The sequence below is a fragment of the Anguilla anguilla genome, chromosome 4 (assembly GCF_013347855.1).
Source record: "Anguilla anguilla isolate fAngAng1 chromosome 4, fAngAng1.pri, whole genome shotgun sequence".
Taxonomy (NCBI): domain Eukaryota; kingdom Metazoa; phylum Chordata; class Actinopteri; order Anguilliformes; family Anguillidae; genus Anguilla; species Anguilla anguilla.
In genome coordinates, this window is record NC_049204.1 from 66,912,690 (window position 1) to 66,936,943 (window position 24,254).

The window sequence follows — 24,254 nt, forward strand, 5'->3', positions numbered from 1 at the left end:
TAGGGGGGGGTGGGGAGGGGGTCTTATGGCAGCAGCCTGGGGGGGGCGGGTCTTGTGGCAGTGGTCGGGTTGTTTTTAGGGACATGTCAACGTTGTACATGTTTGTGTCACTCCTGGGATTTTAAGACTGCTTGGGTGTGGGGGTTTGGGGAGGGACCTAGGCCAGGGGCGGGGTGCTGTCAGGGTCAAATGTGTCCTGAGAAGGATAGTCACGACACCACCCCTTTGCCAGGGGGATGGAGGGATTGTGGGGTGGGGAGGTTGGGGTGGAGGGGTTGGTGGGTGGGGGCGGAGGGGGTGCAGAATGCCATCTTGTCTGTCATCATTCTGTGTTTTTTCTTCACCAGTGCATGAACTTTGCATTTGTTGGTTGGCTGGTCGGTCGGTTGGCAGCTCATTTGGTCTGTCAGTCGGTTGGTCGGTCAGGCGGTCAGCTGGTCGGTCGGCAGATCGGCTGGTCGGCTGGTCGGTCGGTTGGCAGCTCATTTGGTCTGTCAGTCGGTTGGTCGGTCAGGCGGTCTGTTGGTCAGTGCGGCAGTCCAGCTGGTCGGCTGGTTGGTCGGTCGGTCAGCAGGTCGGAAGATCAGCAGGTCGGCTGGTCGGTTGGTCGATTGGCAGGTTGGTGGGTTCTGCAGTGAGTCCCTGGCTGGCCTGCATATGCAGCACTGCGTGTTAGAAGAGTTTTAAATTATTTTATACCTTTTTATTTTTTTTGTTTGTTTGTTTTTGTAATGATGATTATTAAAATTGTAAATGTATGAAGAAACGGATGTTCCATGGTGCTGTGCATCCACGTTCTCCCAAGATTCCTGTCTGCTCTCCTGGAAATGCTTTGTTCCCATGATGGAGGTCAGTGTGTTATGATCCTGTCTCCTGTGTACAGAGTTGTCCTACCAATATCCATGTACATAAAATCAACTAAATATATATAACAAGTAAAGACCACATGATCATTTGTGTGTGTGTCTATGTGCGTGTGTGGGTATATATGCGTGTGTGTATGTGTGTGTGTGTGTGTGTGGGTATATATGCGTGTGTGTGTGTGTGTGTGTTCGTGTACGTTTGATCTTTTTTTGGAGCTGTCATGGATATAACAACAGCTATCCAAAGGCTCCTTACTGTGTGCAAATTCAAAGCGGATATGCTGGATTAGACTGACTTGGCACAAAGTTCTTGGGAGGAATAAGCTTGGAATGTCTTGGAAGTACACTGGGAGATCAAGTCGGCTTTGCAGGCAGAATCAGGTACTGGTTCATTCCTTTATTGAAGTGCACTTGATACAGAATATATGTACTGTCTGAAGAGATGGTGCATCCAATCACCATATACCATAGACATAGTTATCAACCCCCCCCCCCTCCCCACCCCACCCCGACTGCCTTACCCTTCCTTGGGGAGGGAGGTGCCCCCCCCCCCCCCCCCCGAAGCCTAAGACCCTTACATGTTCGTCGTAGCTCTTAATAATTAAAGAGTGCAGCTAATAGCCAGTCCTTTAGGGCCCCATTAGCATGTGTGTGCTTTGCTTAGCCTGTTAGCGCTGCTCCAGGAGGATTACAGGGGGACCAGAGAAAGGCGTTTACGAGACCTACGGGGGAGGGGGCAGGACTGGGTACCCCTCCAGCCTTGGCCTGCCTCTCTCTTTCTTCCCCGTATGGCAGTTTAGCCAAATTCAGTTCAATTCCACATCACTCACTGGCATGAAATACACTCGGGAAATATTGCCAAAGAAAACTGAAGTATTACAAACCCCTCTCCCCTGCTCTCTCTCTCTCTCTCTCTCTCTCTCTCCCTCTCCCTACTCTCTGTCTCTCTCTCTCTCTCTTAGATGCACATACAAGCTTAGTATTTAGCAGTAGCTGCGGTTTAGCAGTAGACGTACCTACTGTACAGGTTTAGCATTCAGCAGTAGCTGCAGATGCATGTTTAGCATTGGACACACATACAGCTTTAGCGCTGCAGATTTGGTTTAGTTGCAGGGGAACCCCCCTCCTCTCTCACACAGATCCCAGGCCAGGGTGTGCTGATACCCCTCTCTCCTCTCTCCTCTCTCCTCTCTCCTCTCTCACACAGATCCCAGGCCTGGGTGTGCTGACACCCCTCTCTCCTCTCTCCTCTCTCACACCGATCCCAGGCCTGGGTGTGCTGATACCCCTCTCTCCTCTCTCCTCTCTCCTCTGCATCAGAGTGCTCACATGTGGAAGGGTTTACTCAGCCACGGCTGTTTATAAACAGGCAGACCAAGCTCTCTGCATGCAGGACACGCACAGGAATACCCAACCAGCTGAGCTCATAAAACACTCTGTAACTGGCAGAAGTTCTGCTCTATATTATTATTATTATTATTATTATTATTATCATCACGTTTTATGTTGGTTTTGGGACTGTGACTGCTGATTATTTTTTATTTCATCTTTTGAGATCTGAATGGGTTTCTGGAATCTGTGTTTTTTTAGGGGGGGCGGGGGGAGTGGTGTTTAAGGTAGTCCCAGGGGGGAGGGTGGGGGGAGGGAGGGGGTCACCATCGGGGGGGACAGGAAGTGGAGTGGGGGCCTTGATGGAGGTCTGCTGAAGGAGACAGACAGATGAACCTCCAGGTGTCCACGTTCCTGCACTAACCAAAACATGAACTCATGCAGTTTGGACGACTGTGCAAGGCAGCATTTGTGCAACATTTGGGGGGGGCGGGCGGGGGGGGGGCAGGGGGACAACATGAAATATATACTTTTTCAGCCAAGTGAGCTTGGCAGACTGAGGCTTCTGACTCAGGGCAGCAGCAGCAGCCATTAGGAATGAAAATATTTGCTTTTTTGCTAGAAAAAAGTGAAGGAAAATGTAAAAGTATTTATGTGTGAGAAATGTTCTGGTGAGCTGGGAGAGTGGGAGGATGTGTGGCTTTCAAAGGCCACTGGCAGTCAGGGACACGCAACTGATCCAAACCTACTGCTGATCTGTAGAACATGCACACACACACACACACACTTACAAACTCACTCACACACACACACATACGAACACACCAATCTCATCACAAATTATGCCATGCAATAACCTTTTAACCAATCACATCGCAAATAAAGTCATGCAATAACCTTTCAACCAATCACATCGCAAATAAAGCATGTTGATCTGCTCACATGATGTTACTCAAATTCACCGCTTCTGTTTATGAATTATTTTTGTCTTTTTGAGATGATTCTGTCGCCGCGCCGAGAGTTCATCCGATTTCGGCCGTGTCTGAGTTTCATTTTCGCCCATTCATGTTTCAAGTTACACGTTCGCGGTCAGCTTAAACTCATAAAAGTGAAAAGCCAAGTTCACCGAAATGGGGGTGGGGGGGGGGGAGGAACCTGTGATACATGTGAGCCTTTTCCAGTTAAGCAAATTATGTTTGCCTTTACAAAAAGTAAATAGAATCGGTCCTTTTTTGATTCCCAGGATTTGCCCGGGGGCAAAGACATGGTATTAATCGTTTTGGAGGGGGTGGGGTTGGGGGGGGGGATGTTTTTGTGATTTGTTGTGCGAGGGGTTGTGCGTTCCCTTGTCAGCGGCTGGACATGTGGTTTGCGTTGGGGGTCATGTCAGCGTGATTTGTTCCGGATTGGTTGTCACTAACTGCCCAGCGTCTGCCGGCCCGGCGTGGGGGGGGGGGGGGCGGGCAGAAAGGTGGAAATTACCAGCCCATAATATGAGCGGCATGTGTAACCAGGCAACCGAGGTTTGGACACAGGCCCCGCCCCCAAGCCAGGGTTAGCCGGATTGGACCAGACCGGCGTTGATATATCCGAAGGACATGCAGTGATTTTACATAAACACCCGCACCAAGATCAACACAGTGTTTAAGTCAGGAAAAACACCCCACAAAAATGCTATACAACCTATAACTATAACTATAAACTATAAAACTTCATCTCAAGCACGCCTGCGTGTAGGTCAGAGTTGTCATATTGAAATTTTTCCAATTTTCAGGAAACCCTCCGCCCCCCCCCCCCCCCCCCCCCCCCAGTTTCTGCCCATGTTCACTGTCCTTTACAATCCCGACAATCCACTGTCGTATGTGTATGTTTATTTTTGAATGCATTCACTGCTCAAAGTCTGCTTTTATCACAGGGCTGCAAGTGGGGGAAATGTGACTTTAGTTTATAAGCTTATCAGTTAAAAACACATGAACATCTCTTTAAAAAAAAAAAAAAAAAATATATATATATATATATATATATATATATATGTATATGTATATGTTTTTCAAATTTAACCACATCAGCATTATGGAAATCTGCCGTAATGTATTTCACATGGAGTTTGCTGGGTTTCCGAAACCCTCCCCTCCACATGTTTTTGCATTTGATTTGAAAATTCAACCTTAACCTTACATGATGAGCCTGACCAGGCTGCTCATAACCTTACAGCACTATGAGCCTGACCAGGCTGCTCATAACCTTACAGCACTATGAGCCTGACCAGGCTGCTCATAACCTTACAGCACTATGAGCCTGACCAGGTTGTTCATAACCTTACAGCACGATGAGCCTGACCAGGCTGCTCATAACCTTACAGCACGATGAGCCTGACCAGGCTGCTCATAACCTTACAGCACTATGAGCCTGACCAGGCTGCTCATAACCTTACATTATGAGCCTGACCAGGCTGCTCATAACCTTACATTATGAGCCTGACCAAGCTGCTCATAACCTTACATTATGAGCCTGACCAAGCTGCTCATAACCTTACATTATGAGTCTTACAGTACCTGGTGGAATCTATCCATTCATCATCCATCGTCTATACCTGTTTATTACTGGTCAGGGTTGGGTGAGGTGCTGGAGCCTATCCCAGTAAATGTAAGTGCTGTTACTGTGAAGTGGAAACGTCTGGGAGCAACAACAGCTCAGCCGTGAAGCAGTAGGCCACACAAGCTCACAGAACGGGACCGCAGAGTGCGTAGCACATAAAAATCATCTGTCCTCACTCGCAACACCAACTACAGAGTTAAAAACTACCTCTGGAAACAACATCAGCACAAGAACCGTTTGTTCAGAGCTTTATGAAATGGGTTTCCACGGCCGAGCAGCCATGCACAAGCCCAAGATCATCATACGCAATGCCAAGCGTTGGCTGGATTGGTGTAAAGCACACCGCCATTGGACTCTGGAGCAGTGGAAAGGCGTGATGAATCACACGTCACTATCTGGCGGTCTGACTGACAAATCTGGGTTTGGCGGAATGCACGGTGCCAACTGCAGTTTGGTGGAGGAGGAATAGTGGTCTTGGGCTATTTTTCGTGGTTTGGGCTAGGCCCCTTAGTTCCAGTGAAGGGAAAGCATGCAATGACATTCTAGAGAATTGTTTGCTTCCAACTTTGTGGCAACAATTTGGGGAAGGCCTTTTCCTGTTTTAGCATGACAATGCTCCCGTGCACAAAGCAAGGTCCATAAAATAAACGGTTTGCTGAGTTTGGTGGGGAAGAAGTGGACTGGCCTGCACAGAGCCCGGACCTCAACCCCATAAAACACCTCTGGGGTGAATTGGAATGGCGACTGTGCACCAGGCCTTATCGCCCAACATCAGTGCCCTAAACCTCACTAATGCTCTTGTGGCTGAATGGAAGTGATGCCCTGTAGCTATGTTCCAAAATCAAAACTGGAAAACCTTCCCAGAACAGTAGAGGTTGTTACAGCAGCAACGTGGGGGTGGGGGGGGGGGGGGGGGGTGGAGTCCAACTCCATAATAATGCCCATGGTTTTGGAATGGGATGCTCAACAAGAACTTATGGATGCGATGTTCAGGTGTCCACATACTTTTGTAAATGTAGTGCATCTCAACGGGTTCTGCAGATTCAGGGGTCTGTGCAGCATATTGTCTTAGAATGCCACCATGATTCACTGAGTCAGTGAGTCATAGCAATATGATCACATGGTCTGCATTCGACCAATCATGGGACATGTGAGCCCAGCTGGGTCTGTTAAGGCTTTGTTAAAATTGTGGGAGGAAGCCACAGAGGTAAACATAGAAAAACTCTGCAAACAACACACACACGCACACATGCACACACACACACACACACACACACACACACACACACACACACAAGCACGCACACACACACAGCTCATGTGCAAGTGTTTATCATGTTATTGTACTAATGATTCTCACACAGAATGGGGTATTTTACAAAGCTAAAAAATCTGGACTCGCACAATCAAGCCAAGATTCATTTCCTCTGATTTTAGCCTTGAATTGGATTGGGCCTGTCAGATCTCTTGTGTGCCCGTACATGTGTCCCAGAGCTATTTTTAGATGCGTGTTAAACACCTGGAAGCTGACGCAGATGTTTCCGGCGTTGGGAACGACAGAATCACAACGTGCTAATCGCGCACCGATGCCAGCATGATGCCAGCATGCGCAAAACTCCACCTAAAGGGTGATTTAGAGCTCTGGTCAAGATTTGGGTTGCCAGATTTTTTTTTTCATTCAAGATCTCCTGGCTGAATTTGTATTCCCCCCCCCCCCCACCCCCTTCAGATTTGCACTGATTTACGAAGTTGAATGGAACTGGCAGACTAGCCAAAGGAAACCGCATACCCCTTCAGCTGTGAAACTGTTTCTGGTTGAGTTTTAAATTCTACTTCGGCGAAACGTGCAAAAGATAATAAATCAACTGATCCGTGATCAGCAGTCCTCCCCCGAGGTGCTTCATGAACACGGACCTATAGCACAGGGACTCCGGGGCCAGAATCTTCTGAATGGAACAGAAAGCGAATTGCCCCCAGTGTTATGGCGGAATCGAAACATTGGGCTGGATTCAATCAAATTTTTTGTCCATAATTTTTCTCACTATTAAATGCAAGATTTTCCTTTTTCTTTAACTTCACCAAACACAGAATAGCGAGTTTAGTGATGGCCAGAATGAACTCGCCAAACTTCACTAATGAAGCGGAAAGACGCGCATTAAAAACATGTGTTTATAAGTTAAAATTAAGGACACGTACTGATTAATTGTAGGCCGTTGGCCCAGGAGGAGATGACTCTGGTGTTCTTCATCCAAAAACCCCCCAGGTGCATGTTAACCTAACGGGTGACGTAAGCTCTACCTGGCAGCGGAGATGACCAGTGAGATTACAGGGAGATAAGAGCCCGGATATGATAACGCTCCACGCACGAAGACATTTCCCATCCTGCTAACGGGACACCGCCGTATTTACGATTCCTGGCTGCACACAGTGCACGTGGACTCACACATTATGGTAATGAAGATGATAACGTCACGACGGCGAATAAAGCAGTAGGCTAAAATAAACTCAGCTGAACACAGATGTGTAATATGTAACATGTAAATAAATTACAAGTAAAACCGCAAAAAGACCAAAACAAAGCACAGAAAATCATAATGATAGTTAATATAATTCACAATGAATCAGACCAATGACTTTGTTTATTAGGATTGAATTACAGTTATTGTTCTGATTCATTGTGAATTATATTAATTATCACTACGATTATGTGATTTGTTTTGGTCTTTCTGCTGTTTTTTATTATTTATTTTTTACCTGTAATTGAAAAAACCTCAAGTTTACCACAATATGCACGCCATGCTTCATGACAGTGGTTAAATTGGCAACTTAACCATTGTAACTTTCAGCGCGACACTTTCCCACAATCGATTCAGAAAAAATCCAGCTTTATAAATCAGACGATAAAATGGTAAGTACAGAACAGTATGGATCAGGCTATTTTACGCAACCGCAGCGCGAGGTAGACTGGAGGAGCCTTCGGGGACTGTGGGAGGTCAGCGCGAGGAGCATCCCTAGAGCTCCCTGGAATGAGAGGCTCCAGGCTACAAACTTTCGACCAATCAGAGCGCTGCGCTGCTCGCACTGTAGCGAGAACAATATGGAAGTGGGACCAGGAGTGAAAGATTGAGAGAAAACCCCGCAGATTTTCAGCCACAGTGAATCCCAATGTCACACACTCGCTCTCTGTAAAATGATTATCTGCTGTCACGCTAGGAGCGCTTTCTGAGTAATGACAATGTTGGGTATGTACGTGCCGGACAGGTTCGTACTCAAGTCCTCTAAAGTCCAAGATGGAATCGGGCTTTACACCGCCAGACGGGTGAAAAAGGTTTGTTTTTATTTCAGCGGAACATCTGAACAGCTGTTTAAAAAGCATGAATTACGGGCGATGAACGTGCTGAAAATTGCTAATGTACTGGAGCGAAACGGTTGCTAACATGTTTTCGCGATTCGCTTATTTCACGCAGACAGACTACCTTGTGTCTGCTGACGTGAGGTGCCACGTAGCTGCTGCGGCTAACAAGCTCGGCGGGCGAGCTAAACTGCATTTCACACCACGGTTCTGTATCTACCTGGCTATTCTGTGCCGCTCAGCTCTTAGACGCTAATGCCAGAATGGAGAATCTTAGCACACTAAACTTGTAGTTTCCTTTCCTTGCGAGTCTTTTGAGAACTTTCACTCTTGTACACGTAGTAAACACAAAAGCGCTGCCATAGCCTACATTTCGCATTTGGCTGTTTGTCTTGGATAAATTCAAGATTCAAGAGAGTTAGCTCGATGTCAACATTCTATTTGTTATATATATATATATAACGATAAAATACAACGAATGTATGAGAGCACGATTTTAGGCTCCATACATTGCTATGCGATGTTTTATAAAGTTTCGAGGGATTAATTGCTAAATGTTCTCGCGGATAGCCTGCAGCTTTTCAACTGTGAGAGCAGGGCCTCCAACGTGACAAGTTAGAAGACAGTTTAATTATTTTAATTTTTGCGAGCCCGTGATTATATTAAAAAAAACATGCTATATCAACGTTAGTCCAATTATCTAATTTCCACTATAAGGCGACGGCACAAGACCCGGTAGCATGATGGAAGCTTCAACCGCCGCTTCTTCGAGTATAACGTGGTTAATTGATCGGCTCGGCTGATCCATTGATTTAATTCCTTTCCCTGAGTCATAACGAGCAGGGAGCGCTCCGACCTGACCTGTCGCTCTCTTGGCAGGGCGAGAAGTTCGGTCCGTTCGCTGGGGAGAAGAGGATGGCTAACGAGCTGGATGATAACATGGACCCCAGGCTGATGTGGGAGGTAGGGTTACCGCACAAGGCCAGCAAGCAGATCGCCTCAACAGAGGCAGGATTCCGATCCGGCTTGTGACAGAGTTCTCCTAACACGGTTGACATTAATACTCCAATATTGTGTGTATGCGTGTGCGTCTGCGTCTGTGTGTATAACAATGCTGTGCTCTGTGCTGCAGATGTGCGCGTGCGTGTGTATATAACACTGTGCTCTGCTCTGTGTTGCAGGTGTGCGTGTGTATAGTGTGTGCGTGCGTGCATGCGTGTGTAGTGTGTGTGTGTGTAACAGTGCTGTGCTCTGTGCTGCAGATGTGCGTGTGTGTGTAGTGTGTGTGTGTGTGTGTGTAACAGTGCTGTGCTCTGTGCTGCAGATGTGCTCGTGCGTGTGTATATAACAGTGTGCTCTGCTCTGTGTTGCAGGTGTGCGTGTGTATAGTGTGTGCGTGCATGCGTGTGTGTAGTGTGTGTGTGTGTAACAGTGCTGTGCTCTGTGCTGCAGATGTGCGCGTGCGTGTGTATATAACAGTGTGCTCTGCTCTGTGTTGCAGGTGTGCGTGTGTATAGTGTGCGTGTGTGTAGAGTGTGTGTGTGTGTGTGTGTAACAGTGTGCTGTGCTCTGTGCTGCAGATGTGCGCGTGCGTGTGTATATAACAGTGTGCTCTGCTCTGTGTTGCAGGTGTGCGTGTGTAGTGTGTGTGTATAGTGTGTGTGTAACAATGTGCTGTGCTCTCTCTCGCAGGTCAGAGGGAGTAAAGGTGACGTGCTCTATGTTCTGGATGCCAGTAACCCTCGCCATGCCAACTGGCTGCGCTTCATCCACCAGGCCCCATCTCAGGAGGAGAAGAACCTGGCGGCCATCCAGGTATGAGCCTCACAATGTACACCTGTCCATTACCTCTATACAACACACACCTGTATGAGCCTCACAATGTACACCTGTCCATTATCTCTATACAACACACACCTGTATGAGCCTCACAGACACACCTGTCTATTATCTCTAAACATCACACACCTGTAATGGGCCTCACAATGTACACCTGTCCATTACCTCTATACAGCACACACCTGTATGAGCCTCACAGACGCACCTGTCTATTATCTCTAAACAACACACACTTATATGAGCCTCACAGAAAAACAACACACACCTGCTTGTGTGTAGGTAATATGAACACCTGCCTGTGTGTATGTAATATGAACACCTGCCTGTGTGTAGGTAATATGAACACCTGCTTGTGTGTAGGTAATGTAAATACCTTGGTCTATTCAACACACTTCAGTACTGCATTGCCACAGTTTGGAATGAGATTTGGCATGCTTATTTGGTCTTATACGAAAACCTTGAAACTCAAATTTAACTTGTATCAGTTCATTATTAAGGGAGATATGGGCTAACGAAGTTTGGGCAAATTAGCATGACTCCATGACTGCTTGACACATCTTCATTACTAAATGTCATAGAGAAATGGTTCTTATAGCATTTTAAATGTATTTTCCAGCTCTGTTCTCGACGTATGACAGAATATAATATTGGAAGTTGATCTGCGGGGGGGAAAAAAAAAAAAAAAACTATATTTCAAAATGATCAAATTTTCACTGAAGTTAGATTACAATGTCATCAACACCTCCGGAAAATTTGACCTTGTGTATTTGAGTCGTTGGCGAGATGACGTTACTGATCTGGAGTGGTGTCACTTCACTAATTCCTTACAGTGTTGTGGAACATGGACGGAGTGTAGCACAGTGGGTAAGGAACTGGGCTTGTAACCGGAAGGTCGCAGGTTTGATTCCCGGGTAGGACACTGCCGTTGTACCCTTGAGCAAGGTACTTAACCGAAATTGCTTCAGTATATATCCAGCTGTATAAATGGATACAATGTAAAATGCTGTGTAAAAGTTGTGTAAGTCGCTCTGGATAAGAGCGTCTGCTAAATGCCTGTAATGTAATGTAACATGAACAGTGCTAACAGACGTAGTCAGGCACATGCAATATTTCAACTTTGAAAATTCTCTCTAGTCCCCTAACGCTGGAGTAGGTACCCCCCCCCCCTTCCTCACCCCAAAAGCAAACTCTAAATAAGTTAAGAATAATATCAGTAAAGTTCATTCAGAATAATGTGAGTATCAGTGTTTGGACTGTGTTTTCAGTCATGGTTTGGTTGGTTAACATATTGCATTAGTTTGCGAAGGTAAACCATTCTTCGTCCAAACCGACCAAGCCCCCCTTTACAAATAAATAAATAAATAAATGAAATGTTCTCTTTTAGCAGATGTGCAGTTCTGCTGTGGACACCGCAGACAGCAGAAAGCTTGTTTTATTTCAAAAGAGCCGTCTCATGGGCTAAACCCCAACGCTATACATTCCTCACCACATGTGTAATCAACTGCAATGAAGTATACCCGCTAGAAATGATTCAAATCAGCTATGAAAATTCAATATCCTCTCAGAAGGCGGGCTGTCCGCACGGAATCTGAATGCTGGGAAGTTTCACCTTTGCATGGATGTGATTTGTCAAAAAAAGAGGGAAGTAAAAAAAAAAAAACTAAATGAAGAGAAACTGAAGACTGGTTCCCTGTGTCCTGGGCCTGTTCCAGCGTGCAGCTGCGCTAAATGCTAAGTGTGAAGTGCTAAGTGCTGTTGGGCTTCTCAAAGGAGCTTCATCCACCGCGGAAGCTCTGTGTTCCATCCAGCCCTGACATTTATTGGGGTCATTTTGTTTCCTCAGGTAAATTAATATGTGATATAATCCCTCTCGCGAAAGTAGGAAAAAGAGGTACGGCACTTTAATTGCATCAGAACACCCCCCCCCCCCCGACCTTGGTGGGCACTTGAGTTTGATGATGACGTATTTAGGGGTTTCCCGCTCGACCTTTGACCTTAATCAAGCCGGCACTGGGGAGCGTCTGTGCGTAATGGCCCCAGGTGTCCGGCGATGGAGTTAGCGATGATTTAATGCGCTGTGGAGGAGAGGGGACTGGGGGTTGTGTTGCCATGGTGATTCCACAAACTCCATCTTGCTGGCCTTCTGCCTGCAGCCCGCCGCCATGGCGACCAGTGGGACAGCATCACGGCTAAGTGCCAGTGATGTCACACTGTTGCCTTGCAAAGCGGGAGGTTCTGGGTTCCAGGCCCGGCTGGCCCGGGTCCTCTCTGTGTGGGGGTTCCATATTCTCCCCGTGTTCACATGGGTTTCTGCCCACAGCCAAAAACATGTAGTCAGACCAAAATTTATTAAAATTACCCGCAGACAGATGATTATAGAAATGTTATTCATTTGCATTGTCCCTGATAAATTAACTGATAAATTAAATTAAATCAGTTGGTGCTTTCCTAAACTGTGGGTGGTGTTTCTGGTGGGTGTGGCTTACCAGGTACAGAAAGGCACAAAAAATGTATTCTGTACATTCTATATGGTGCTAGTTACGTTCACACATTCACATGGTTACATCCTCTACGTTGGTTACATTCGCTGATCTGATTACGTTCGCTGTTCTGCTTACATTCACTGTTCTGATTACGTTCGCTGTTCTGCTTACATTCACTGTTCTGGTTACATTCACTGCTCTGGTGACATTCGCTGTTCTGGTGACATTCGCTGTTCTGGTTACATTCGCTGTTCTGGTTACATTCACTGTTCTGGTTACATTCGCTGATCTGGTTACATTCGCTGATCTGGTTACATTCGCTGATCTGGTTACATTCACTGTTCTGGTTACATTCACTGTTCTGGTTACATTCGCTGATTCTAATTTAAAAATAGTTCAAATGCTTGGCGGCCCCTTGATCAAAGCTGGAGTCAGTTCAACTTCAGTTCAGTCAATGCAGGAAGTGAACTGAAATGGAAAAGAGGCTTGGTCTTTGCGTGTTGTCATGGTTTCCCTTCCCGTGTGTGCGTTTCCAGTTCCACGCACTTTGACGTCCAGAGAGAGCCTTTGGCGTCTGCTGCCCTGCAATATTCTTTTTTTGGCTCTTGTTAAAATTCCGTGGTGTTTTTGATTCTCTTCCGTGATGTGTAGTTTTAAAGCTAAGTGGAATTGCTGGGGGATTGTGGGTAAAGAGCGGTCCCCTGAGGAAACTCCGCTGTGTTCTGCCCATAATGACCTGTTCACACGTCAGTAGCCAGAATTAGCCACACGGAAAATGAAAATGTTTACGCTTGCATACGCTGGATTCACTGCTGTTCGAGCCTGGTGGTGGTGTAATTTTACCAGAACGGAGAGTACATTAGGAACTAAAATAATCTTTTTTTACACTTTGAGCTCAAAGATGGGTTTTGTGAATGGACATCATGCGGTCGTCGAGTCTGTGAGAAAGAAGAACAGTCGTAGATAGCAGAAGAGCCGAGTTTTAGGAAATAATTTAGACTCGCTTCTCTCTCATTGCAGTTTGAGGGACTAATGTACAGCTCACACTTCCGTGCCACTGAAAAGCCAAGCTGTTGAGTAGTGTGTTGCGTTTAAGGACTGAGTGCGTTAATTAGCAGTTTGCGCTTGTAAGGAAGCGTCATCTGAAATGACACACTAACACTGCTGTGGTGTAGAGGGCCTGGGGGTGAGGGTAGCAGGTCCAGTAAGGGATGGTGCTTATGGGGTTTATTAGAGGTGAAAGTGTGTCAGAAGCATTAAGTCTGTTCTCCTGCGTCAGTGCTTTTTCCTTCAGGAGCCCGCTGAGGGGTATTGAATTGCTTTAACAAATAATGAAACCAAATCTAAAATTCAATACCAGCCGGATATTTTTGGAAATGTCACAGACGCAGACTTTTATTTATTTATTTAATTTATTTAATTTTTCAGGATGGGGAAAATATCTTCTACCTGGCTGTGGACGACATTGAGACTGATACAGAACTGCTGATTGGCTACCTGGACAGTGACATGGAGGAAGAGGAGGATGTTGAGGAAGAGGAAGTTGTTAAAGATGAAGATGAAAACAGCAGAGAGGGCAAACATCTTGCTGAGAGCGGTACATGTTTTAGTCAGTGTGTATGTGTGTGTGTGTGTGTGTAAGTATCTGCATGTGTGTTAATGCGTGTGTTCACATGTATGTATTAACGCTAACGTTTGTAAATGTGTTTGTGTATATGTGTGTGTGTGTGTGTGTATGTGTTAACATGTGAGTGTGTGTTTCAGAGCTGGTGGTGATTAAGAGAGAGGAGCACCCCTGCTTGCTGTGTGAGAGCAGTTTCCCCAGTGAGGAGATCCTGGCGGCTCACCTGCAGTCTCTGCACCAGCGCCCCAGCACCGAGGACAAGGAGTTCAAGTGCCGCAGCTGCGGGAAGAGGTTCCCTGTAAAACAGGCCCTGCAGCGCCAGTGAGTGCATGAACCTGTGCATACCTGTACCTCATATATACCTGTACATACCTGTACCACATATACCTGTACATACCTGTACCACATATATACCTGTACTGCCATATACCTGTACATATTTGTACCACATATACCTGTACATACCTGTACCTCATATATACCTGTACATACCTGTACCTCATATATACCTGTACATACCTGTACCACATATATACCTGTACTGCCATATACCTGTACATATTTGTACCACATATACCTGTACATACCTGTACTGCCATATATACCTCTACATACCTGTACCTCATATATACCTCATATATACCTCCACCACCATATACCTGTACCACATATATACTTCTACCGACATATACTTGTATTACTTGTATAGACCTCTACCATATATATATATATATATATATATATATACTTGTACCTGTATATATCTGTATACACACATGTATTATGCTGTGTGTGTGTGTGTGTGTGTTTGTGTGTGTGTGTGTGTTATTTAACCTGCTGTTGTATCTCCAGTGTTCTGCACTGCTCAGAGAACGTGGAGCCTGGCTGTGATTCCACCCACATTCACCAGTGCTCCCTGTGTCACATCAGCTTCAGCTCAGAGTCCAGGTACCTCTAATCTACCGCACACTGCATATACCACACACAGCATATACCACACATCGCATTTACCACACACCGCATATACCACACACAGCGTATACTACACACAGCATATACCACACATAGCTTATACTACACACAGCATATACTACACATAGCATATACAAACACAGCATATACCACACACCGCATATACCACACATAGCTTATACTACACACAGCATATACCACACACAGCATGCTAAACACAGCATTTACCACACACAGCATATACCACACACAGCATGCTAAACACAGCATATACCACACACAGCATGCTAAACACAGCATATACCACACACAGCATGCTAAACACAGCATATACCACACACAGCTTATACCACACACAGCATATGCAAACGCAGTGTTGAATGTGTGTTTGTCCTGCAGCTTTGACCAGCATAAGGAGGCCTGTAAGGGGGACGCCAGGTTTATCTGTAAAGCAGAAAGCTGCGGGAAGAGGTTCAAAAGCAAGGATGCCCTGAAGAAACACAAAGGGAATGTCCATACAGGTGTGTCCATACAGGTGTGTGCGTGCAGGTGTGTCCATACAGGTGTGTGCGTGCAGGTGTGTCCATACAGGTGTGTGCGTGCAGGTGTGTCCATACAGGTGTGTCCATACAGGTGTGTCCATACAGGTGTGTGCGTGCAGGTGTGTCCATACAGGTGTGTCCATACAGGTGTGTGCGTGCAGGTGTGTGCGTGCAGGTGTGTCCATACAGGTGTGTGCGTGCAGGTGTGTCCATACAGGTGTGTGCGTGCAGGTGTGTCCATACAGGTGTGTGCGTGCAGGTGTGTCCATACAGGTGTGTCCATACAGGTGTGTGCGTGCAGGTGTGTCCATACAGGTGTGTGCGTGCAGGTGTGTCCATACAGGTGTGTGCGTGCAGGTGTGTCCATACAGGTGTGTGCGTGCAGGTGTGTCCATACAGGTGTGTGCGTGCAGGTGTGTGCGTGCAGGTGTGTGCGTGCAGGTGTGTCCATACAGGTGTGTGCGTGCAGGTGTGTCCATACAGGTGTGTGCGTGCAGGTGTGTCCATACAGGTGTGTGCGTGCAGGTGTGTCCATACAGCTGTGTGCGTGCAGGTGTGTCCATACAGCTGTGTGCGTGCAGGTGTGTTCTCTCAGGTGTGCTTATACAGGTGTGTCCACACAGGTGTGTTCTTACAGGTGTGGGTGTACAGGTGTGTTCTCAAAGGTGTGGGTGTACAGGTGATGTTCTGATTGGTCTGATTGGTGTCCTCACAGGTGTGTGTATATAGGTTTGTTCTCACAATTCTGTTCATGCAGATTTAACAGAGCTCTTCTGTTCTTATATATAAATGTATTTTCTCCAGGTCATTGAAGAAAATAACATCTAGAATGGAGAGACATGAGACCGTAAATCCAGTTAACAGTCCCTGGTTCATTTAAAAAGAATGAAAGACTGCCAGTGCAATAACCAGTCGTATATAAACAGTGACTCAAAGTCAAGCTTCGGACTCTTCCAGTCGAACCCGTGCTGTGCGTGTGAAGCTGCGGCTGGCAGAACGTTTCCAGAGGCCTATTTTAAAGGGAAATCAGGGTGGATTTAATGCGTTTATATCATTACTAACAGGAGAAGCTCTTGACCTCAGTTAATTAAAGTGACTCTCTTGCGCAGAGCTGAGGGCCTCTCCAATTACCTCCTGCATTAACGATGCTGTGGGGGCGGGGGGGGCGGAGGGGCTGAGATATCAGCACATCAGTCACTAACTCCGTTCCTCCCTACTGGCTGCGATGTGCTGCTTCTCTATCTTTCTCTCTCTCTCTCTCTCTCTCTCTCTCTCTCTCGCACACACACACACACTCACTCTCTCTCTCTCTCTCTCTTGCACACACACACACACACACACACACTCACTCTCTCTCTCTCTCACACACACACACCTTGCTGTAGTTGTTGAATGAGGTGTGCTTTGTTAGGGTTGGAGTGAAACCTACAGGACAGTAGATCTCCAGGACCAGGGATGGGCAGCCCTGTGTTAGGTAGTGGGCTCTGTTATATGTGTGTGTTCGGTGATCTGCTGATACTCTGGATGGGAAGTGGCCGCTCTGCCCTGTCCCGGGTCTCCTCTCCGAGCTCAGGCCCTTTCCTTGTTTCAGTGCAGGGGTCTCCTCTCTGAGCTCCGAGCTCAGGCCCTTTCCTTGTTTCAGTGCCGGGGGTCTCCTCTCTGAGCTCCGAGCTCAGGCCCTTTCCTTGTTTCAGTGCCGGGGGTCTCCTCTCTGAGCTCCGAGCTCAGGCCCTTTTCATGTTTCAGTGCGGGGGTCTCCTCTCTGAGCTCCGAGCTCAGGCCCTTTCCTTGTTTCAGTGCGGGGGTCTCCTCTCTGAGCTCCGAGCTCAGGCCCTTTCCTTGTTTCAGTGCCGGGGGTCTCCTCTCTGAGCTCCGAGCTCAGGCCCTTTTCATGTTTCAGTGCGGGGGTCTCCTCTCTGAGCTCCGAGCTCAGGCCCTTTCCTTGTTTCAGTGCGGGGGTCTCCTCTCTGAGCTCCGAGCTCAGGCCCTTTCCTTGTTTCAGTGCCGGGGGTCTCCTCTCTGAGCTCCGAGCTCAGGCCCTTTTCATGTTTCAGTGCCGGGGTCTCCTCACTGAGCTCCGAGCACAGGCCCTTTTCATGTTTCAGTGCCGGGGGTCCCCTCTCTGAGCTCCGAGCTCAGGCCCTTCTCATGTTTCAGTGCGGGGGTCTCCTCTCTGAGCTCCAAGCTCAGGCCCTTTTCATGTTTCAGTGCGGGGGTCTCCTCTCTGAGCTCCGAGCTCAGGCCCTTTTCATATTTCAGTGCAGGGGTCTCCTCTCTGAGCTCCGAGCTCAGGCCCTTTTCTTGTTTCAGTGCCGGGGTCTCTTCTCTGAGCTCCGAGCTCAGGCCCTTTTCATGTTTCAGTGCGGGGGTCTCCTCTCTGAGCTCCGAGCTCAGGCCCTTTTCATATTTCAGTGCAGGGCTCTCCTCTCTGAGCTCCGCGCTCAGACCCTTTTCATATTTCAGTGCCGGGGTCTCCAGCTGTGCGGCTGAGGAGATCAGGCCCTCCACATTCCGCAAGCTGACAGAGCGTGACTTCATCCTCTTATGAGTTCTGCGTTCCGCTCCCTCATTCCGAGCGAGCGAGAGCCTGCTGCTCTAGTTATGTCTGCTCGGCTAGCGGCTGATAAGGCTGGGATTATGAGCGCTGAGACCCACCGCGCTAATGACCTCAGTGTCCTGCTCATGCAGGGTCTTAAGGAGCTCAGAGTTGGGTGTGTGTGTGTGTGTGTGTGTGAGAGAGAGAGAGAGAGAGTGTGTGTGTGTGTGTGTGTGTGTGAGGGTGCGGTCTGAAAGCAGGGGAGCCATTTTGTGGGTACAGAAATGGATTGGTACACTGGGTGGGTTATTCAAGGACTGTAAGTCTTGTAAGAGTTGCAAAGTGTTTTGTTTTTATTCATATGTAATTGCCACAAATTTAATGATATGGACTAATATTGTTTCATAGTACAGTAAGGATGAGTACAGTATAGTTCACTAATATACTTAGTGTAAGAACAGTATAGTTCCAGAGTATAACTAGCCTGAGTATAGTGTAGTTTGATAGTCTAGTTAGTGAGAGTGTAGTATAGTTTCATTATATCATTAGTGTGAATGTAGGTAGACTATAAGTTATTGGTATATTGGCAGCAGTTAAATGAATGTATTCAGCTCATTGGTCTTGAGCAAAGGAGGCAGAAGCACTGTCAGTTTCAGTTGGTTGAACTCCATCTCCCTCTCTCTGCGGAGATGTCTAACGGAGGACATTATCTAAATTACTACCATCCCTTCCAAATTATACATACTTACAGATACTTTTCTGGACTATTTAGAAAATGTGAAAATGTTTCTGGAGTCTGGTTTATTCGGAGTGGCTGGAGGGGCAGGCAGCCCCCCCCCCCATATAGGACGCGAACCCGCATGACCCCCCCGCCATGACACGCTCCCACAGAGCAGACTCGCGTGCACTAACAGGGTGCAGCGCAATCACAACAAACTCGCACACGTCCTGGCCAGGACAGTCCCCTCTCAGAGCAACTAAAATTCAGCTCAAACCCGCCTGGCCCGTCCTGGTGTGAGTGGGTCGGGCCGTCCTGGTGTGAATGGGTCGGCCCGTCCTGGTGTGAGTGGGTCGGCCCGTCCTGGTGTGAGTGGGTCGGCCCGTCCTGGTGTGAGTGGGTCGGTCCGTCCTGGTGTGAGTGGGTCGGCCCGTCCTGGTGTGAGTGGGTGAATATGCGACTGCTCGGAGTGTTGCCTCAGCTTTCCGCCGTCACTCTGCTTGCGCGCTCGTGCGGCCCTGGAGGATCCAGAGCAGTGGAGCAGCAGCCTGTACTGTCTGTCAGTGCAGACATGTCCTTGCATTTTGAGCAGATAAATTAAAACCAAGTGTCCATGAGAGAGAAATCTGAAATTCGAGGTTGATGCTTGTGCTCTGACTTGGACAGTGTGATTGCTGTTTGTGCTCTGACTGTGATCTTGACTGCTATGATTCTGACACTGTGCTTTGACTCTGTGCTCTGACTGTGTGATCTTGACTGCTATGATTCTGACACTGTGCTTTGACTGTGTGCTCTGACTGTGTGCTGTCTGTGCTCTGATTCTGAATCCATGCTCCGACTCTCTGCTCTCAGGAAGTGGCCGTCGGAAGCTGATGTGCTCCATCTGCAGTAAGAAGTGCTCCTCAATGGCCAACCTGCAGGAGCATCGCAAGGTCAGAGGTCCCACACTGCTCTTACTGTCTCACTCATTCACCCTCTCTCCCTCCAGTTATTTCACTCACTGTTCTTTCTCTCTATTTATCTGCCTGCATCAGAGCTGCTCACTGTGGTATGTTCATTATTACATCTACACCGATAGAGTGCGCTGACAGAGAACATGTGATCTGCGTGTTACTGACATCACTGTAGGAGGTATGTGTGACATCACTATGGCAGGTGCAGTATGTGTGACATCACTGATGGAGGTACGTGTGATATCACTGTGGGAGGTGAAGTATGTGTGACATCACTGTGGGAGGCATGTGTGACATCACTATGGCAGGTGCAGTATGTGTGACATCACTGTGGGAGGTGCAGGCGTTTATGTGCACAGTGTAAAAGTCATGTGAGATGCTGCAGTTGGGCCTGGCATTGTGTTGCATGGGCGTTTCCCTGGAGACCCAGAGAAGGTTCCTGTTGAAACCGGAACCCTCTCAGGAACCTGACAAAGGGCACTACAACACAACATCAGGACTCTGAGCGATGAGCTGAAGGAAAGGATGTCTGAGTGTTGGGGCACAGGAAGTGTTGCTGCTGCTAACGGGCTAGCAGGCTGCTGTGTAATTCATGTGCTGCTAACAGGCTGACAGGCTCCTGGTGTAGTTCATATGCTGCTAACAGGCTCCTGTGTAGTTCATACACTGCTAACGGGCTAGCAGGCTCCTGTGTAGTTCATACGATGCTAACAGGCTCCTGGTGTAGTTCATACGCTGCTAACGGGCTAACAGGCTCCTGTGTAGTTCATACGATGCTAACAGGCTCCTGGTGTAGTTCATACGCTGCTAACGGGCTAACAGGCTCCTGTGTAGTTCATGTGCTGCTAACAGGCTAACAGGTGTAGTTCATGTGCCTCTAATGGGCTAACAGGCTCCTGTGTAGTTAATGCGCTGCTAACAGGCTAACAGGCTCCTGTGCAGTGCACACGCACTGCCTGTTTGAGCGGGAGAGGTCTGATTGCGCCCCTGCATCACGCTGCCCGCACTGGAGCCTTCGCCCTGCATTATTATTTACGCTCCCCTCGTGACACGCTGTGGATTCACTGTCCCCACATTCCTCTGCCTGCCCGCAGGCCCAAATTAAACCCTCAGCAGTGCGCAGGGCACGCCCAACCGCGGGAGGGGCGGGGGGGGCAGCTATTAAAAACTCCACTCTGAGCTTAATTGCATTTGCATTTCCTCCTTTTCATGAGCTGATCAAACGTGTGCTGCGGCAGACTGGCACTCATAATGCGCTTTCTACCGCCATCAGAGAGAGATGGAGAGGGAGAGAGAGGGAGGGGGAGAGAGAGAGAGAGAGGGAGAGAGATAGAGATGGAGAGAGAGAGAGAAGGAGAGAGATGGAGAGAGAGAGAGAGGGAGAGAGAGAAGGAGAGAGATGGAGATGGAGAGAGAGAGAGAAGGAGAGAGATGGAGATGGAGAGAGAGAGAGAAGGAGAGAGATGGAGATGGAGAGAGAGAGAGAAGGAGAGAGATGGAGATGGAGATGGAGAGAGAGAGAGGCCAGGGTTATTCTCTCCGTGCGTTTAATCTCTGGTCTCCTTCTCATTGGAGATTTGGTGGTTATCCGCTGCGCTGGCAGAGGCTTCTGTGAGCGCTGTGAGCGCTGTGGAGCGCTGTCTCCGTTATCCAGCCAGGCCCCATTCAGAGACGCTGGCAGAGGCTTCTGTGAGCGCTGTGGAGCGCTGTCTCCGTTATCCAGCCAGGCCCCATTCAGAGACGCTGGCAGAGGCTTCTGTGAGCGCTGTGAGCGCTGTGGAGCGCTGTCTCCGTTATCCAGCCAGACCCCATTCAGAGACGCTGGCAGAGGCTTCTGTGAGCGCTGTGGAGCGCTGTCTCCGTTATCCAGCCAGGCCCCATTCAGAGACGCTGGCAGAGGCTTCTGTGAGCGCTGTGGAGCGCTGTCTCCGTTATCCAGCCAGGCCCCATTCAGAGACGCTGGCAGAGGCTTCTGTGAGCGCTGTGAGCGCTGTGGAGCGCTGTCTCCGTTATCCAGCCAGACCCCATTCAGAGACGCTGGCAGAGGCTTCTGTGAGCGCTGTGGAGCGCTGTCTCCGTTATCCAGCCAGGCCCCATTCAGAGACGCTGGCAGAGGCTTCTGTGAGCGCTGTGAAGCGCTGTGGAGCGCTGTCTCCGTTATCCAGCCAGGCCCCATTCAGAGACGCTGGCAGAGCGGGATTAGCGCTGTTCTGTCCTACATGACAACCGGTTTTCTGCTGTCATGGAATTTGAACAAAAATATTGCTTCATCTGTTTTTCCTCTGCTTCTCTCTGCTCCTCTCTGCTTCCTGCTGCTCCTCTCTGCTTCTCTCTGCTCCTCTCTGCTTCTCTCTGCTCCTCTCTGCTTCCTGCTGCTCCTCTCTGCTTCTCTCTGCTCCTCTCTGCTTCTCTCTGCTCCTCTCTGCTTCTCTCTGCTCCTCTCTGCTTCCTGCTGCTCCTCTCTGCTTCCTTCTGCTCCTCTCTGCTTCTCCCTGCTCCTCTCTGCTTCCTGCTGCTCCTCTCTGCTTCCTGCTGCTCCTCTCTGCTTCCTGCTGCTTCTCACTGCTTCCTGCTGCTCCTCTCGGCTCCTCTATGCTTCCTGCTGCTCCTCTCTGCTCCTCTCTGCTTCCTGCTGCTCCTCTCTGCTTCCTGCTCTGCCAGGCCTGCTAGTTTCCCATCAGTGCCCCAGTGATAGTTTGCAGCGCTCACAATGCTGTGAGGTCAGAGGGGCCCGAGAGTTCTGAGTGTGGGGGCGCTTTTGGCTTCCCCTGCGCCAGTCAGTCTGTAATTTCAGTTCCTCTCGGGGTGTCTGTCTGTGCTCGAGCGCTCTGCTCCTGTCTCTCAGATCCACGAGGTGTTCGACTGCCCTGCCTGTGACAAGAAGTTCATCTCCTCCAATCAGCTCAAGCGTCACATGATCACCCATTCAGGTACGGCTCTGCAACATCGCAACAACGCGTTGGTCACTTCCTGTCAGGGTCTGCGTTCCTGCATACATCATTTCCTGTCAGGGGCATGTCTGTGTACATCACTTCCTGTCAAGGGCATGCCCTTGTGTTCAGATTTCTGGGGGGCTGTTTTAAAGAAGGCGCTGCTGTGTGATTGGCTCTCTTCATCCCTTGCTCCCACCCCCATACCCTGCCAGCGAATCACGTCCGCCAGTGTAAGAGGCCTTGTGTGTGCTACCTCATCACAGGGTGCACACAGTGTGTTTTACACAGGGCCCCTGAGGATGAGGGCACTGCTGGACAGGGGGGACTTCTCTCTCTCCATCTGCTGTTCCTCTCTCTCTCTCTGACTCTTTTTCTCTTCATCTCGCTCCATCCTTCACTAGTCCCCCCCCCCTCCCCCCTGGTCTGAGAGTGTTGCTGATTTCCCAGGGATAAACAAATGGCCTTCTCTATTTCAGTGTCAGTGGAGGGCATTAGGGGCTGTTTAATTACTCAGATCTTAATTACACTGCAGTTAATCTCTGCATCTCCCACAGAGGGCCTGTTCCACCCTGTCTGTCTGTCAGTCTCTCACCCTGTCTGTCTGTCAGTCTCTCACCCTGTCTGTCTGCCTGTCTGTCTCCCTGTCTGTCTGCCTGTCTGTCTCCCAGTCTGTTTGTCTGTCTGTCAGTCTCTTACCCTGTCTGTCTGCCTGTCTGTCTCCCAGTCTGTCTGTCTGTCTCCCAGTCTCTCACCCTGTCTGTCTGTCTGTCTGTCTCCCAGTCTCTCACCCTGTCTGTCTGCCTGTCTGTCTCCCAGTCTCTCACCCTGTCTGTCGGTCTGATTGCCTGTCTGTCTGTCTGTCTGACCTGTGCAGAGAAGCGCCCCTACACCTGTGAGGTGTGCAGTCGCTCCTTTAAGCGGCTGGACCAGGTGACAGCGCACAAGATCATCCACAGCGAGGACAAGCCCTACAAGTGCAAGCTGTGCGGGAAGGAGTTTGCCCACCGGAACGTCTACAAGAACCACAAGAAGGTCAGTCTCTTACACTCTGAGCACAGCTGAGTCTCTTACACACTGAGCACAGCTGAGTCTCTTACAGACTGAGCACAGCTGAGTCTCTTACAGACTGAGCACAGCTGAGTCTCTTACAGACTGAGCACAGCTGAGTCTCTTACAGACTGAGCACAGCTGAGTCTCTTACACTCTGAGCACAGCTGAGTCTCTTACACACTGAGCACAGCTGAGTCTCTTACAGACTGAGCACAGCTGAGTCTCTTACACACTGAGCACAGCTGAGTCTCTTATACTCTGAGCACAGCCGAGTCTCTTACAGACTGAGCACAGCTGAGTCTCTTACACACTGAGCACAGCTGAGTCTCTTAAACTCTGAGCACAGCTGCTCAGTGTACAGGGAGAGGCTAAGTGAACAGGCACATTAATGCACACACACACACACACACACACGCACGCACACACACACACACACGCACACACTCAAATGAACGCAGTCTC

The 24,254-nt window shown here is 48.6% G+C and overlaps 3 protein-coding genes and 1 long non-coding RNA gene across 5 annotated transcripts in view; 3 read left to right on the forward strand and 1 right to left on the reverse strand.

The window, feature by feature from the left end:
• The window catches only part of LOC118225953 (tripartite motif-containing protein 16-like), a 972,804-nt gene that overhangs the window by 658,168 nt on the left and 290,382 nt on the right, over positions 1-24,254 (forward strand). The gene's annotated exons all lie outside the window — the stretch shown is intronic.
• LOC118225964 (tripartite motif-containing protein 16-like) overlaps positions 1-24,254 on the reverse strand; it is an 890,716-nt gene that overhangs the window by 205,180 nt on the left and 661,282 nt on the right. The gene's annotated exons all lie outside the window — the stretch shown is intronic.
• Positions 290-947, forward strand: LOC118226052. The gene is made up of 2 exons (XR_004764946.1): positions 290-546; positions 591-947. It is a non-coding gene; the product is annotated as an uncharacterized LOC118226052 (long non-coding RNA).
• prdm5 (PR domain containing 5) overlaps positions 7,869-24,254 on the forward strand; it is a 33,962-nt gene continuing 17,576 nt past the window's right edge. For both annotated transcript variants that reach the window (XM_035415103.1, XM_035415101.1), the window contains exons 1-10: positions 7,869-8,118; positions 9,022-9,105; positions 9,835-9,957; positions 13,893-14,061; positions 14,229-14,409; positions 14,941-15,036; positions 15,460-15,581; positions 19,709-19,788; positions 22,655-22,739; positions 23,617-23,774. In XM_035415103.1, coding sequence (XP_035270994.1) covers positions 8,020-8,118; positions 9,022-9,105; positions 9,835-9,957; positions 13,893-14,061; positions 14,229-14,409; positions 14,941-15,036; positions 15,460-15,581; positions 19,709-19,788; positions 22,655-22,739; positions 23,617-23,774 — 1,197 coding nt within the window. In that variant the 5' untranslated portion in view covers positions 7,869-8,019. The remainder of the gene's footprint in view (positions 8,119-9,021; positions 9,106-9,834; positions 9,958-13,892; positions 14,062-14,228; positions 14,410-14,940; positions 15,037-15,459; positions 15,582-19,708; positions 19,789-22,654; positions 22,740-23,616; positions 23,775-24,254) is intronic.